The sequence below is a fragment of the Rhamphochromis longiceps genome, linkage group LG20 (genome assembly GCF_057381845.1).
Source record: "Rhamphochromis longiceps isolate RC_006_pf linkage group LG20, R_longiceps_female_GT1.1, whole genome shotgun sequence".
NCBI classification, from domain to species: Eukaryota; Metazoa; Chordata; class Actinopteri; order Cichliformes; family Cichlidae; genus Rhamphochromis; species Rhamphochromis longiceps.
The window spans coordinates 23,657,885-23,676,069 of record NC_140576.1 but is presented as its reverse complement, the minus strand read 5'-3'; the positions used below and the strand labels follow the sequence as shown (position 1 = coordinate 23,676,069).

Here is an 18,185-nt window from a genome sequence, read left to right as displayed (position 1 = left end):
AGAATAGAAACTATACAGTATAAAATAAAATAGGTAACTAATTTAATGTATTTGGTTAATTCTTCTATTTAGGACACTTCAAATCAGTAGTGAATGATATGTGCAATTTTCTCCAGCATGAACGCACGACCACTATTTGCTCTTCTTCATTGATTAGGAGCTCGCCTTAGGTTGTTGGTCTGGTACTTGTGCCAGGAACTGATATCAGTATACAAAGTTTCTCCCTAAGCAGGAAATCAAGACTTCATCCAGTGACGCATAGTTAATTAACTCACATAATGTTTATCCTCCTGAGACCCAGCCTATTCATTTATGTCCTCTGTAGTGGACACACAAATCATAGAAAGGTTAAACCAAAAGATACGTTTTTTCCCTCAGTTCCAGGAGGTTACTTGAAATGCTGCATGGGAATGAAAGTCATGCACAGTAGTTGAAGATTTAAAGAAAGAAATGTGCTAATATAACTACCATATATATGTCGTGTGCCACCATTTAATAAAGCAACTCTAGGACATGGTCTTCACAGATATCGTTTGGTTACCGTGACCACAACAACACATTAACACCTTTCAACCAGCGTCTGGCTAACCAGTGGATAAAAGTCCAGCATTCACTCTCTTTGATCATTTTAGCCTCCACCTATTTCTGAAGGTAATATCTGGCCCTTAACTCGCTAATGCTCTACTGCGTTCAGCATTTATTAACTTGCTCTATCTGCTATTTGAGCCTTTTCACTGATTTAAAAAAAAACTTTATTCAAACTACTAGAATAATAATGTTCCAACATCAGCTGCTGAAACTAATAGCTAAGGCTATTTTAGATTAAAGTGATCTCTTTCACTCATCTTTTATCATCGTCATGTATATTTTGTGAATATATTTATTACTTTCTGTAATCCTGTTCCATTTTATAGAAAAGGGGTTAAATAATAACTTAGTCAATAGCAAATGGTCATAAAATCCTGCTTCAATGGCTAGCAATGTCTTGCTTCCGTATTGCTATCCCCATTATGATTACCATTTAAAGTTTAATAAAAGTGTGATGGATGGGCAGACGGTCCTGTAACCTTACAGAAAAATAATTTGCCCTCATCTTCCTCACCTCCTTGAGCTTTTTGGCCCATGGTTTCTGAGCCTTCTTGAACCCTTCCTCTGCCTCCTTGGCCTCTTTGAAGCCTCCAATCATTTGCTTATGATACGCTTCTTTCTGCCAGTTCTTCACTTTTTCAACATCTTCGTTAACGAGGTTGTTCTTCACCTCTTGGTGCAGCTCACTCACTCTCTCCGCCTCTGTCATCACAGCCAGCCATGCCCTTTCCACAGAGCCATACTGTGGACCTGCGAGTTGGATTTTTTTGTGATTCCAAGTAAAATTTCAGGGTAATATTACTCAGTGGAATAGTGAAAAACACATTGATCGCGGTACATTTGCACCTTCTTATCTTGTTGACACTTTAACAAAAGCTGACCTTTCTCAATGAGCTGTCTCCATCTCTTGGACCAGGCAGTTAGCTGATCACCATAGGCTTTCTCTATCTTGGCACGTTCCTGCAAGCAACCCATAAGGTCATTGCAGAGCCGATGGCCGTCATCGAATCTCTTGACAGCACGTTTGTAGTTCCCCACCTGAGGACAGAGAGCAACAAATGAAAGGACTTGTAACCAATATGCAGTACATATATAACAACCATAGAAATATACAGAGCTCGGACATTTTTCCCCCTGAGAATAACTGAAGTGAAGACAGTTTGATATCTCTCTTGTAAATTTACTGAAAAATACAAAGAGTTTGAGAGACTGCAGTATGACTGAATACCCAAACCAAGCAGCAGCATTCGGGGTGCAAAGGAGTTGCAAATGCAGTCCCTCAAATGGCCACTGTAAGCTAGCTCCAAAAAGTATGTAAATCCTAATGGACTCAAAGGTAAAGTGCCCAACTTTACAGCAGAAATAAACGCTATTACATTGTCTTTATGTCAACTGTGCATAATTTTGTAATATTTTGTAATATTTGCCAGGTTAAATTGTATTAAAGCTTATTATGTTTGTATAATTTCACAACTGGCAGCTAGTATAAATAGCACTAATTCACATTGTTGAACCTGACCACTGTAACACCCTGTTATCCATAGATGATCGCTTCTAGCTTGTACAACCAATCAGTGTTGACATAGTAGCTACATCCATCTTTTATGTACTGTTTACACATTCAACACAACATACATCAAAATGTGTCAGCAGCATTACAGAAACTACAGCAAATCCAAACAGCATTTAGGGATGCCCTTTAATCTGGAGAGTTGATAAAAAGTCTTCAAAAGAAAACATGCTTTAATACACAGTTTCACTAATAAACTGACAATTGAGTGTATGTTTCATTTATTGCATTATACAATATGCTACTCCATCCAAGCAGAAAGCTCCGGCCAACTTCATTATTTAATTAAAAATATCAAAGCTGTTATGCTACCTCGATGTTTATTTTATTGCATTTTCTTTTACATCCCACCCCCTTAACTTGGACTACCTTAAAAAAGCAGTGCCAGGCTGAGCGGCTCCGCCTCTTTTGTGCCTGCAGGGGGGTGTGCTCATGGTGCATAATGAAGGGAGAGGGGTTTACCAGTGCCTGTGCATGTGTAGTTATGCAATGACACGGGCTTGAGTTTGTGTGTGTGGATGAATGTGTTTTAGTGAGTGTATGTGTGTGGGTAGCTGCTTTAATCCTCTTGAGAGGCGTAATGCAGTCAGATACTCAGGGATAGATGACAAAGTAAAGACAGAAATATGACAGACTGTGTGTGGAATAGGTATAAATACATAGTCATATACAGCATAATACAAACACAGATCATGGAGTGCGTCTCTGATATGCTCGCTGGCTGTAAAGCTGCACTCTGATTGGTCCTGACGTGAGCACGCATGTTTGGTTACTGTTTGAGATGGTAGCTGCAGGGAGGCCATGAGACAGGTGTTTAACGGTATGAGTTTTGTCCTATGTGACAGTTTGCCAAGTCACACCAACAACAACATGTTGGTGTACTGGTTGTACACATGAAAACACACCTGAGCCCCTCTGTTTGAGCCGCAAAACCATTCTGTGTGGATAAAACACAAGCCTTCCTGATGACAAAACATGAGGATACAGCATTTTTTATAGCATTGATAAACCATAAACTGACTCTAGCTGTGCTGCTAGTATTGAGACGATATAGGCAGGTGCATGTGGTGAAAGGCTGCCTCAGAGAGGCTGATGACTGAGGCTCTTTGTCTGAGTCTCTGTGGCTAAGAGCCACAACACAAAGAAGACTCTGTACTGAGGGAATTCATTATCACTAAGTTGGGGGGGTTAAAGTGCAAACACACACACACACACACACACACACACACACACACACACACACACACACACACACACACACACACACACACACACACACACACACACAGAGTTGTGTTTCCACCAGGGGACAAAATTACTACTTGGCTAACTGTAACCCTTAACACAGTTTGTATGATCTAAAGCAAATTTGATTAACAGTGCATTCACTATTATAGAGAAATAACAAAACAAAAAATGCTGAGGAAGTGTCTCTACCAGATTTATATTAAACTCTTAGATTTTCAGCAAAGAAATAGTTATTATGAAACTGGCCACAAGGAAATATGCTAATGTCCTTAACATTTATCTACTGACTTTATCCTCAGTATTAAAATTTGATCTTATGATAATGCTATTTAAAAATGTTTTTCTGTTCATAAAGAGGAAACTTTTATGATGCCCTTTGGAGCAAAAGAAACACACCGTGCTAAAATGCAAATTAGCCTCCTATATTACTTTGCTCTCTGGTTTACAGCTTGTCTTAATGCATTACGTTTTGCCTTAAGCATGCCAGTTTGAATTCCCTTGCTGGTGAAAGGTTCATAAACAAACCTGCCTTACTTTTCCTCATACTTCATAATTTGTGTGTAATAAATTTGCTTATTTATTTTGAGTACTTTGAGCGCTCTGACTGCTGTACTTCCATCATATTAGACGAAGGCGTTTTGAAGCAGTCATCAAACTACTGCTCAAAATGACCCCTCTTTTGCAGGGTTTGAAGTCCATACTGAAGTCATCAGTATTTTTCCACTATACGAAGATGATGAAGCGTATATAATGGGTAGATATAAGAGAATCTAATTTAACTTTTGGCACTAAAGCAAAAAGCATCAAACCCTTCTTTAAAATGGACATCACAAGTGGCCCTCTGGCTAGAAACTCAATGGGGATGGATATCAAACAGCCTCATTAAGATGTGTGTGACGCATTTACTTCTAAGAACAGTTTCATGATTTCACTGATAGCATTGCTTGATTTCAGAAGCCAAATCAATAGAAATGGAGGGTGAGAGGTTTTGGTACAATTTGAAAATCCATGAGAACAGATATGACGGTGGCTTTACCTCCCAGAAGCTGTCCATGGTGTCGTCACCACCTGCACATTCATCGTAGGAGCCAGACATTTTCCTGGATGAAGCGAAGCACTCTAATGACTAAACCTGTCCTCTGCAGAAGAGCTGGGTTCCTCATGCACTGAAGAAGGCAAAAGAGAACAACAATAATGAGAGACAGCGACACCACAAGAAAGCAAAAACTTTAGTTAAAAACATGGCCGAGCTGGACTTAGTGTAACAAAACTATGACAATTTATTTTCCTGGTAACTCAAAAGAATCTTTCAAGGTAGGGTGTCTATCTGAGACGTTTATAATAATGAGGTAAAAATAGTCTTCTCCGCCATGCATGCAGCACTGTGCCCTGAGGAATGAGAAGGGGGTTCTTAGATTGGTGTGTCCTAGAAAAGACATCACAGTGAGTGGAGCGTCACACACCTCGATTCTTCCACAGTGAAAACCCCCATTCCTTTGACACATTAGATCTGAGAATTAGCTGTCACACATACACACTACACATAGTTACACAGTTTAGCTGCCTGGAAATGCACCTTGTGTGTAAATATAGAATCATGTAATTAACGCCCTAAAATAGAATGGAAACAAGATCAACACTCCTATTTATACATCTGAATGCATTCTTTAATTAAGTTGTTTGATTGCTGATTGCATAGTAAGGTGTACATAACACAGTTCCTCAAGTATTTAAGGTGATTGATATTTATTTGTTTGACATTCACTCAATACCCTACCACAGAGGTGCAAGCAGAAGAAACTGCTGGCCATTATATTGGTATTGAACTCTGTTTGAAACCTAATCTATTTTGTCCTCATGACTAATGTCTTTCCTTTGACAGAGAGCTCTTCATAGCGCTGCAACAGCCGGTATGACAATGAAATTTATAGCCTCCCCTGCCACGGTTTCTTGGGTCTTTATAATTACAGTGGATTTAATTATTATCTAATTCTGTATGTGGCCCAACAGAGCAAAACACAACTTTTAACACTACTAACACTTTTAATTAAAATGATAAAGAGTTTTGTAAATTATTATTAAGGAAGGGTGTGATTAATTGATTCTTAGTCTGCACAGTCCAACCTGAGAGAGGCAAAGCATGAATTGGACATGGTGGTACACGTGATACACGCTTTATTGTGATATCGGGTTGGATGGTTAGGTATGCTAACTATAGGTCAGAGCAGATGAAGGATGAGTTGTGGCCATTTCAGAGAATAAACTGACTCAGCGCTCTGCAGCTGGCTGCATCACAAGGAGTATTATGTTCAAACAGTAGCCTAGCCCTTCATGCTTCATCCTTCAACCTCCATCTGCTGTCAAGAACAAATTAATTCCTGCAACAACCTTCATCCTTGGAATGAGTCATAAAAAACAGCTTTCTGTATTTGGCTCGACTTGAACTGGCCTGACCTCACTTTCTATATTAACAACATAAACAACGTAATTTTCCCTGTGAGAGGAATAATAGGCTTCAAACCACAAGATCAAGTCATACAAGGAAAGGATTGTCAGTAGTAACTTTTTTTTTCACAGAAAGTCTGGACATGAACACATTATCAGGGAGTTCAACAACACATTTGCACCCTGCGTGACTGAGTCTGCTGCCAGTTCAGTCAGTGTTTCTACAGACGACAGATAACTGATTTAGCCAAGCTGTATTCATCAAAGCCCTTGGTTACTATCACCAGGCTTACGCCAGTCTTTGAGGCTCTTCTGCAGTCAAGGCTTTCATTCATTGACTATTATCAAGAGTGCACTCTCTGCTGGTTGCAAAACAACAGAGCTATTCTAGGAGTTAGCAATTTTACTGTCACAGACTGGATTGAAGACAACTTGAGCCTTTCAGATGCAGCGAACAGTTCCAGGGGAAAAAAAGGTGCAATGTCTTCTTTCTGAGTGAGTGACACATTTCACAACTGCACATATATATACACAGGAATACTGAGCTTTTTTTTGTTGTTGTTTTATGAATTTAAATACTTACAGAACTACTGAATGTTGTTAAACCTGTGCAGTGGTTCAAGATAGACATGACATTATACTTCATGTTTTCCCATCCAAGGCCAAGAAAAAAAAAGTACTGCCTAAGCACTACCACCAATAAGTTTGTTCAGTCAGTGCCGCTTGTATTCCTTAAAATAGGGGATAAACTTTGTGAAATAAGACACACAAAGCTTTTAAGGCATTGACATGCAAAGTGTGTTTGCCAAAACGTAGAAGACGAATGGTAAAAAATGCAAAGACTTGACTTACCACCCTCATAATAAAGATATTGAAGAAAGAAAAATATTACATTAGCATGATTGTCATTTTGAGTATGAATCAGCTTTATTACAGCTAATGACTTAAACTGGTTGGGAAAACAGATGCCTTAGAGCAGGGGTGTCGAACTCCAGGCATCGAGGGCCGGTGTCCTGCAGGTTTTAGATCTCACCCTGTTTTAACACACCTGAATCAAATGATTAGTTAGGCTTCTGGAGAACTTTAAGTCATGTTGAAGAGGTAATTTAGCCATTTAAATCAGCTGTGTTAGATCAAAGACACATCTAAAACCTGCAGGACACCGGCCCTCGAGGCCTGGAGTTCGACACCTGTGCCGTAGAGGAATATGAGACAGGAGTGTAAAGTTCCACCAGCGATTTTCCCATATATGCAGTATGTTATGTGATATTGTACAGCTTGCAGTACTTTCTGTGAAAAGTGTGATCAGCAGGGGAACACCCACAGTAACCCACTTCTCAAAACTGAGGACAGCTTCCATTTCTGTCAGTCCATGTGACACAGAGAAAATATGTCAGCCACGCTCACCACTTGCCCAACAAATACAAGGACTTTTAGTATTTTACAATAGATGCCAGCCACACCCAGCATAACTGAATGCTGTCCATGACAACGAAAAGACTCCAATTACCCCTCTGTCCTTGTCACAAACAAGGAACTCAATCTCTGACAAGATCCCCTTTCTTTATGTTTGGAAATTGTGAGCACTTTCGTTGACATGTGAGAATACTGATTATATTCTGATGTCCGCACATGAACCATTACCTCATGCCCTTAGCTTAACTGTCATTAGCTTATGGTAAATGGGAGGGTTGGCCTAACTGAGAACAGCTAGGTAAGAGGTAGCTTCACTGTTAGATAACAAATTCCAGATATCAGCACATTTAATGCTCAACTAAGGCTTGACACTTTTAACTTTTTAAAAATGTGCTAAATTCCAAGTTTAGAATTGACATGTAATCATTTTAGTCCTTTTCAGCGAACCATCTTCATGCTATGCATGCATGCATACAGTGCTGTGAAAAGGCATTTGTTCACTTCCTTGTTTGTTAGTTTTTTTTCCATATTTTTCACACTTTTATGTTTTAGATCAGACAAATTTTAATATTAGACAAAGATAATCTGGATGCATAAGAACAATTTCACTGATTACGGGGAAAAAGGTATACAAACCTACCTGGACCTATGTGTACTTTTTTAGTTCCACATCTCGATCTGATTACTATTAGACTTGTTGAATCAAGAAATTACTTAAATAGAACCTGTCTGACAAAGTTAAGTAGGCTAAAAGGTCTCAAAAAGCAGCACATCAGACCAAGATCTCAAACAGCTGAGTCACTGACATCTATCAGTCTGGAAAGAGTTATAAAGACATTTTTACGTCTTTGTGAATCAAGTGAACCAGGATGAAAGCCATTATCCACAAAGAGAGAAAACTTAAAACAGAACTGAATCTTCCTAGGATTGGTCAGCCTACCAAAATTACTCCAAAAGAACATTGACGACTCATCTAGGAGGTCACAAAAGAGCCCAACACAGCATTTCATTAAAAGAGCACCATAACAACAGTCAAACATGGTGGTGGAACTGTGATGGTCTGGGGCTGCTTTGCTGCTTCGAGAGCTGACCGACTTATTGTAATTGATGGAATCAACGATTCTGTTTTCTACCTAAAAATCCAGAAGGACAATGTCCAGCTGTCACTTCATGTCGTGAAGCTCAAGCACACTCAGGTTATGCTGCAGGACAATGATCCGAAACACACCAACAATTCCACCTCTGAATGGCTCAGAGAAATAACAACATGACGGTTTTGAAGGGACCTAGTCAAATTCTAGATTTTAAACCTGATTGAGATACTATAGCATGACGTAAACAGGTCATTCATGCACAAAAACGTTTCAGCATGGCTGAATTACAACATCCTGCAAAGTGAGTCAAAATTCCTCCACACCAACGTGAAAGACTTGCAAGGTATTGCAAATGCTTGACTGCAATTCTTGTTGTCAAGGGTGAGACAGCCAGTTACTTTTTCACACAGGGTAAGTTAGGTTTGGACAGAGTTGATAAATTGAATTATTATTTAAAAACTGCATTTTGTATTTACTCAAGTTACCTCTGTCTGTTACTAACATTTTTTGATGATTTGAATCGTGTGAGAGGGAAATTCCTTTTCCATAGCACTGTATATGAACACAAGAAGAGCAAAAGGGCAGACTTCACTTTCTAAATCAACATGCAAACGTGCATTTATGTTTAATGAAGTTAAATCCATACACTGTAAACAGTCAACTTTATGATGCAAGACAACCTCATGCAGCTCAAAATTTAAGTAGCCCTAAAGTAGCAGTTCTTAATCCTAGCAGCCAAGAAAGGCCATTGGTCCAGCACCCTGTCCCACAGCCAAGTCACCCAATAAGCTTTGGCATCAGTGACTACAATACCTAGTGACATCAAAGCCAGTTAAGCTCTGGCACAATACCAGTGTCCCACCTCATAGCCAAACATGGAACACTAATTCAATATTACACAATGTTAATGATTAGAAAGTATTAGAGGTAATTCCACAAGCATGTTCACAAATTCCTTCAGACATCCAGGAGCGTCGCTGTAGTCAAAAATGTCTGAGGCATTGTTTTTAGTATTTATGACAGGCAAGAACTTTGAAGTGAGTTTAATTATTAAACAAAACACATAAAGAAAGTAATAAAATGATATTGGTGAACATTTTATGCCCAAGAACTCAAACGTCATCAGCGTAAACTTAGAAGGTCCAGCAGCACAAAGAGAATACATGACAGAAAATTCACAGTTTTGGTCCACTGTGAGAGTGCTCTGTGTCCCAAGAGACAGAGGGGCTTATACTCCAGTTATTGAGGTTAATCCACCTGAGTGGCTGTGAACACACCTCTCATTCCCTTGTGATTTAACTGGGAGGAATGTTACAGAAAAAAACTAAACTGTAGCATCATGGTAAGCTTGGTACAGATGGTGCTAAATGAAGGCTTGTATAATAACTTAACACCCAAAGCATAGCAACACACACAAAGAAATATGACAACAATAATAGCTGTTTTGTGCAAATCCATTTGAATGTGTCTTGCAAATTGAAAATCACAAACAACCCACACACTGAAAAAAACAACAAAAAAAACCCGCTGACAAAGCAATCCGTTTTGTAATCTTAATGTTTTTGAAACCTGTTTTGATTGTGGACAAAAAAAGGACATAACTGAGTGCTACAATCCAGCCTTCTGCATATTCACGTACCATGTTTGACTCCATCACTGCAAAAGAAAAAAGAAAACCAATATCCAAATTTGAAAACACAGCGCAGCTCCTTAAAACAGCAAACTCCTTAAACTGTAGTCCAAATATGTCCTTTACATCAGCTCTTAAAACAATAAACGATATGTTGCAAATTTTATTTCTGCAGCTTTGACCTCTGTGGCCAAAGTAAACCCAGAGAGGACGATAAGTCTGACCAAACCAGCGTGTCTCAGAGGCTGAGGGATAATCCCGCAGTGTGCCATTTGAATAGCTTTAGAGGGGGAGGGAGTTCACGAGCAAGAAGAGCAAAGAGGCGGGTAGGACAAGTGAGACAGAAAGACGAGAAGTGTGAAGAGGAATTTATTGTTGATGAAACATATATCGTACACCAACAGGACAGCGCTATTGTGAGACTCCACATTTGTCAGTTTTGTTTTGTTTTTTCCCAAGGAGTTAACTTTTACCAGCATTACAAATGCATTGCTGACACACCATGGCTCAGCACTCCTGTTTACAGTAACATAACACACGTGAAACCAGCCTGTACCTCATGAGCAGAAACTGCTTCCAAGAGAATTAAAGAAAACTGCTGATCCAAGTGTCACAAATGTTCTTAATGCAGTCAGAAGGCCCAGTGTTGACAAGCCTTTTAAAGCACTGAATGGGAACCACAGCAAACATGTAAGCTTGTTACAGTAAGAAGATTTCAGCGAGATGAACTAACTTTACTCCAGCACATTACCAAGCCATCTCTTTCCACTCTGAATATAGACAATGGCATTTCAGAAAGGCAAAGTTGGTTACCCGAAATGAATTCAGTAACAGTTTCGCGCTCTACAGTAATAAAAACGACTAATATCTTAAATCGAAGAAACTAATAAAAGCAGCAGCTTGTGTTTTCATATGCAGTTGGTTTTTGTTAAACTATGGTTGTTGACTGTGTTTGATTGAGCTCAGCATGCCATCCCCTTCTACTGACTGAGTAAAAGAGGACGCATGAGAAGAAAGGGAGGCCTTTCACTGAGAGAGAGAGTGACGTGGACTGAGAATGAGGAGAAGAGAAGAGGAGGAGATGGAGCTCCAGATGGAGATAGGGAGGGATGTGTTAGGAGAAATGAGGAGGGACAAAGGCTGGGAGAAAGTACAGCATGGTCAGGACAAAGTGAGGGGCTGGTCAAGCAGCTAGGCTGTTCTCGAGCGAAATAGAGAGAGAGCCACGGAGCCAGAACGGCAGCTGACGGTACAAAGATGTGATTCATCTCACGGTGCAGCACAGCATAAGCAGGCTGGTGGATGTTGCCAGGAGACAGAGCTGCCTAGTGCAGACTTCACACACGTCGTAACAGCCGAGGCTGTCGTTATAAGCCAGCCATGTGACCGATGCTTTAGACAAAAGCAAGAAGGCTGGTTCAGTGACGCTCTGTCAGCTGTCCATCCAATAGCCAAGTTGTAGGAAGTCCCTGAGTGTTAGCGCCAGTGTACACAAGAGGGTAACTCGAGGAGACCAGTGGTGCACTGAACTGAAATGGAGAGAAGAGACCTTAAAGAAACAGCACGCAAAACAAGGCAGAGCAATAGACTGAAAGACAAACAGGAAGGGAGGAAAAACCAGCGAGGATGGAAGGTGAGGAGAGTCTTATTTCGTATTCATCAGCTGAACATAAAATGCTGTGAGCCCTAGCAGCGCTCGCTGAAGCATGGAATAGGAGAGTCAAATGTAAACTGACATGTTGATCCAAATGGGGAGTGTGCAGCAGTATTTGGGGATGAAACACCCTTCATGTTCCACTGTTTTGGCTAACGGCTAACATGGCCACTGGAAAAAAAAGCAGCTGAAACTGCAAAATATTAACAGAATTTTCCTTCTGACGAAAAGGAGGAAAATTATGACAGAGATGAGCTACACAAACATTTTTTTATGTACAAATTCTTGTTCTTATGTACGTAAACATCACTCAGACTTGTGCTACTGCATTGCTGATGTCTTTGCAAAACTGGAGCTTTGTCTGAAAATGCATATCTTAAGCTTAAGTATGTAGACACTGACAAGTATGGCTTAGAAGGTACATTGGAATACGTGGGCTGTGTACTCACAGTGCTCAAAATGTTGGCAATGGCACACTATACTTATATAGTGTATCCATCCTGGGGCTATATGATAAATGGAAAGAGCACTGAAAAAGATTCAGCTATGTGTCACTGACAGTGCCAATGCTAGATAGCTAAAGTGGCAGATTTTTCCAGGAATAAAGTCAGATGTGATGTGGAATTACTGGTGTTTATTTTTTGCTAAACTGACTTTTTTACTGTAACAGAATTTAGTATTAGTAAACCTAGTGTACCGTGTGAAACTATGTACTATTTTGTCAAGCTTTTGGAAGCTGCTAATCTCTGGAACTGTGGTTGAACAGGTTATTGTGTTATTTAATGTATATAGTATAAGTGTATTTAGCATGACTTTTTAAGAACACCTTTATGTTTTATTGTAAAGCACTTTGGTTTTACATGTGCTATAGAAAGACAATTACTTATTTATTTACATTGTGGAATTTTAGAGCTAACTTTCTGTCATTTACAAGGATAACGGGCATTATTCACGAGTCGGAGATCTAACTTTATCGCACCGATTCTTCTCATTTCACACAACTAACTAAAACTGCAATCAAATCGAGTGTTTAGTAAGCCTTGTAAATATATTATTTAATTAATTATATTTATATATTGTTTAATTTAGTTCAGTCTGTTACTGTTCTTATTGTCTTGTAGCAACTCTAACCACACAATTAGTAAAGGATTCTGATTCTCATAACCAATCAAATTGAACTGACTAGACTTGAACTACAATTGAATTAACAGCTATCAGCATATTTTTCAAAATAAAATAAAGCACAAGTATCAACTTTATTATGGTACAAGATAAACTCTTTAGGAGTACTCTTCTAGAAACAACAATTTTTCAGCCTGGAAGAAACATAGTCTTAGCCAGCCAACTTAGCCAGTGTCAAATCACAATGTCATTTACCTTTCCTGTCGGGCACAACAACAACGCATGCCCCCCAATGATTATTTAATACCTAAAAAGGAGCTACTTCAACAACCTTCACCAAAAGCCAATATTTGGCAAAAAATATGCAAGAATACTGTTTCTGCTACACTTGGTACCAACAAACTTGCTTCTCTACTTCAAGCACAACTGGGCTATTAAGGAGGCAATTCTAGTGATGCACAACCCCAATGTAAACAATGACTCCACCGAGCATTGCTGGAACACTTGCTAAATGCACTACATGTGACATAAAGAAGAAACAGTGGATGAAGTTACATGGTGGTAAAGGAGTGCTTTAAGCCACCGGGTAAAGCACTCAAGCCAAGATAGAATATCCCAGGTAGAAAATATTTTTCAGGTTTTAATTTTATTAGATGACAATATTTTTCAGGATCCTGAAGAGTTACAAAGGAAACTAAACAATTCTTTTCTACTTCACATTTCAACTGAAAAACACCACCTAGGTTACTTTTGTACTTACATTTGACTTATACTGAGCCACTGTATATAATGCTTGGTCATTACTATTGCACTATAATGCTGCTGCTGGCACCTTGAGGCAATAGATTCACACTTCGAATGAGGTAGTCTGCCATCAATGAGAGTCGCTAATTGGAAAAGAAGGACAGAAATGCCCTTCATGTTGTTTGCACTAATTAATGCTGCTGCCTTTGAGCTGCAGTCAAAGATAAAACATTTCATAGTATTTCATAATATCATCATTGCAAAGGTCCTTGAATTACTCCAATAAAATTTTGAGGTTATATCGACCCTATCGTGTTCTTATTGTGGCTAAACACCAGCAATGTTTCATTCATAGTTTCATCAGAAAGTATAAAATCAGAAAGCAAAATATCTCTTGTCTATTGGGGACAAAATAACTACCAGAAAGTAATGAAGGAAGGAATCTGCTTCATCCTAACCTATTGTGATGAGGGCAGACCTGACTCTTATACCCTGAAGCAACAGAATGCTGCTTTCAATCTGTCACCAGCATCAAACTCATCAAATATTCTTCCAATTAATTTGTGTTCATAACCGCAGAGCAGTTACTTATCACCAGCTTCAGATTTCTTTATCTGATCCCAGAAGCTACATACTATGAAGTAAAATCTAAGTCCCTGCTGGCCTTTGCTTGTGCAGAGTAGCTGCACGGGTCATCAAACATGCACGGGATAACTCAGCTATCTGATGTGCTCTGTGCTATTGCACAAGAATACAGTTTCTGCATAACTTCTGGATGGATTATATGATTTTAAATCAATATCTATTGTGTGCATAATAGTGTGAATCAGCCAGATTTTTTATTGTTCAGCTACCGGAACAGAAGCTCACACAGTAGTTCCTAAGCAGTGAAATGTGACTAATGCAAAAGAATTATTACAATTTTACAGTGATTTTATATGGAATTTTTCTCTCTCTTCCCCCACCCACAGGGAGGGCAGAGGTTATTGCCATCTACAGGTCACATGGAGCTGTTAGGGACTGAGAGGGGTAGATGCTGACATACCAATGCTGCCTGTTATATGACAGCCAACTGTGTGTCAGTTTCAAACAGTTTAAAACAGGATTCGGGTTCAATCGTTTGCACGTAGTTTCAATATCACCACAGAGAGAAGGTAATGGCCTCTCTCAGTGAGACTAATTTGCAAAGCACAAAAGAAACAAAAGCTATTAACAATATTTTTAGCAAAGAAAAATATCTGTTTCAAAAAGGGAATTAATCAACCACTAACCAAGCACTTAAATACTAAACAATGATTAAACACTGACAGTCAGATGTCCACAGTTGTCGTGGTGATGCAGTGGTTATTCACGGTTCTCCAAGTTGGTTGGATTTTGATCTTGGGTTTGTGCCTGGTGTCTGCATTCGAGTCCTCTCCTCTGTGTTGCGACATCACTGTCTAACTAGTTGATCCTAAAACCACCATAGATGCTCAATTGAGTTGAGGTCCAGTGATTGCTGAGGCCTTAGCAACGATTCATTCATTTTTATCCTCCGCAAGCCATTCAGTGAGTGCTAGTGGGGGGCATTGTCCTGATAGAGACTACTCCCATAGAATGGAGAAAAGCTTTATTTATTTTTAGTAACCCTTCCTGGTTAAGCAGACCCAAACCATGACCGCAAACTGCACACAGCCACTGGAGGATCTCCTCACTGTAGGGGTCAAGTATTCATTATTTTCTCTCTAATTCATCATCGTCTGCAGATCGGAAGGGACAACTGAATGAAGGTCTCCCAGAGGTCTCCAGTGTTCAAATGCTTTTTTGGCAGAAGGATTCATTTCACACTCGTCAGCCCATATAGAAATACACACAAATACAAGCACACATTTGCTACAAGCATTGTGATTTATCACAGTGTCCGGAGCACTGCTGCAGTGGTTATGTAACTATCAAGCCTCTTGCCACAAGCCTCCTGGTGACAGTGGTGAATAAGAGGGAAAACGACAAGGGGAGGGCGAAGAGAGATGGACAGGAGAAGCAGAACAGAGTCGAGGAGGGGGAGACAGACATGTTGTCATGGGGTGTGATGAAGAAATGAACTGCAGACATGCAGCAGTGCCTGAATGTTGCATTAGAGAGGATGAAGGCCTCTGGTTCCAGTCCAGTTTCTGCTAATGTCCAGGCAGTTAGAAGAAACAGAGGAAGGCAGTGAATAAATAAGCATGGCAATAATCAATCTGGGAATGTAGCTCTTTAAACCTACCAGCTTTCCGCCTTCTTATCATTTAGTTGCCAGATGCTGCTCTGAATACTGATGGGCTGCCTTTCAAACCAATGTCTGTATGTGTCTATGTGCATTTGTGAGAAGAGGGAGTGGGAGGTGCAGTTATTACAGAGAGGGTGAGTGTGCTGCAGATTATTTTAAATTCGATACTTCAAGTTTGATAAACCATATCTATCTATATATATGTATAGTGAGAGAGAGAGAGAGAGAGAGAGAAAGATACAGATGGGCATACTGTAGATGGCTAAACAATGGGGCATAGTGATGGTGCAGAAGCAGAGGAAGACAGAGGAAGATGTATACCAAATGATACCAACATTAAGAAGAAGGAACATGGGGATCCTTGAAAAATACTCAAGGCTGAGAGAGGAGCTAGAGATGGTGTGGAAGACAAGGGCAACGGCAGTTCCCGTGGTAATCGGAGCACTCGATGCAGTGACCCCTACAACTGGGTGAGCGGCTCCATGAGATCCAAGGAACAACATCAGAGACCTCTGTCCAGAAGAAGAGTACAGCACTAGGAACAGCAACAATACTGTGTGTGTGTGTGTGTGTGTGTGTGTGTGTGTGTGTGTGTGTGTGTGTGTGTGTGTGTGTGTGTGTGTGTTTATAGTGTGTTGACGAGGTACAACACAATGCTAAAGGAAGGAGGAGCCCGAACATCAGTGGGAGATATCCTCATGCATTTAAGGCGTTGAATGTGAAAGCAGCTAACCTCACAGAAAAGATCATGGCTAAGCTGGAAACCTGGACCCTCTGTTGATAGCTGGACCAAAAAAAAGCAATTTGAATGGCTGAGACACACTCTGAATGGCTAACTGAAGGTTGGACAGTCCTAATCCCTATAGAATCTCCAGAAGGGACTGGTCCCATCCAACTACTGGCCAATAACGTGCCCCAGAACAACATGGAAGCTTCTGTCAGACATCATACCAGCTAAGATGAACAGGCACATGGCTCAATACATGAACAGGGCCCAGAAAGGAACACCAGAACAGAATCACCAGAAGTGCAAAACCCCAGCTCCTAGTAGATAGGGCAGTCACTCAAGACTGCAAGACTAGATTAACCTTTGCACTGCCTGAATTGAGTGATGTAAATTTGATGTGTATGCTATATGTTAGCAGGAGAAATTTGTTTCCTTGATATTTTGATGTTATGGTAGTAATATTGTTGGTTTTGTTTTGCTCCTAGCTCTTACGGTGTCTTCACTGAACGTTTCAATGAAAACTTTTCCAATAAAACCTCTGTGAAGCATCAGTATAAGAGACCATCATTCAGCCAGGGATGCTACACTGGGGGCTACCACACCAGGGAAAACCCCAAGTACAGACTGTGCAAATATGCCCCTGAGACAATCCAGCACATAACAGCAGGGTGTAATATACTAGCAGGCAGGGCATACATGGGACCCCAGAACCCAGTGGCTGGAATAATATGCAGGACGATGCATACTACACCAAGCTACATATGCACATAACATAGCTATACCAAGTGATAGCAAGATCAGTAAGAAGGAACATGAGAAGCTTGAGAAAAACCAAGGGCTCACAGAGGGGCTAGAGAAGGTATGGAGGGTGAAAACAACAGTTTCTGGCCCCCAAAGTGCACAGATGTGTTTCACTACGGGTAACTGAGTAAAAGGATTTGCTTCTCGAAAGACTTTGAATTTAATTTAAAGTTTTAAAATGCATCTGTAGTCAGAGACAGTGCAACTGAAACGACCTTTCCTATAATCATATCAGCAGGAAACTGACAGGAGAAAATAAGCAACACTAGTTTATCCAGAGATGTGTCACTGTCCACTGTGTAATCACTTTACATTCCTATTTATACACACTCACAAATCTCCCCATGTGTCCAGTCAGAGAGCTGGGGACTGAAGATCTGATACACAAACCAGACCTGAGTTGCAAAAATTTAGACCACGACTTGTTGGATCAGAGTCAGCTCATTTCCTGTTTGACTACTTAAAAATGTGATTTGTCAAGTGAAACGAAAATGTAATTAATCTAACTAATTGATCAGATTTCACAATTTCAGACCATGGCAAACAGCAGCTGTGGTTTGAAATATGATTGCTTAAAGTTGGCACATAGCACTGTCTTCTGTTAATGTTTATCAAAAGTATTGACAACAAGCATTGCCAGTTTGGCTCACAAAGTGCTTCATGTTTATGTCTGATTATGAGCCAAGGCAAAACTGGTGGTTGCTAAATGTGGAAGAAAGAAAAATATGAATCCTGGTGGTAGCTGCCACCAGCAGGAAACAGTGATCAAGTGTAAATTTAAATCTGAAATTAGGAGAGGTTTACAGGCATTGCTAAAGGGTGTGGCTGAGATCAGACAATACAATGAATAAAGAAGATTAGGGCTTTAATGCTAGTGGTTTACACATTCACCTAACAA

The 18,185-nt window shown here is 40.0% G+C and overlaps 1 protein-coding gene across 2 annotated transcripts in view; it reads right to left on the bottom strand.

Moving 5' to 3' along the window:
• pacsin1a (protein kinase C and casein kinase substrate in neurons 1a) overlaps positions 1-18,185 on the bottom strand; it is a 33,848-nt gene that overhangs the window by 8,030 nt on the left and 7,633 nt on the right. Inside the window, exons 1-4 of one of the 2 annotated variants that reach the window (XM_085394455.1) lie at positions 10,001-10,227; positions 4,443-4,572; positions 1,470-1,626; positions 1,103-1,338 (exon numbers count right to left, since the gene is read on the bottom strand). In XM_085394455.1, the coding sequence (XP_085250581.1) occupies positions 1,103-1,338; positions 1,470-1,626; positions 4,443-4,502 (453 nt within the window). In that variant the 5' untranslated portion in view covers positions 4,503-4,572; positions 10,001-10,227. Of the gene's footprint in view, positions 1-1,102; positions 1,339-1,469; positions 1,627-4,442; positions 4,573-10,000; positions 10,228-18,185 lie in introns of those variants that run through there. The other variant, XM_085394456.1, reaches the window with a different exon arrangement.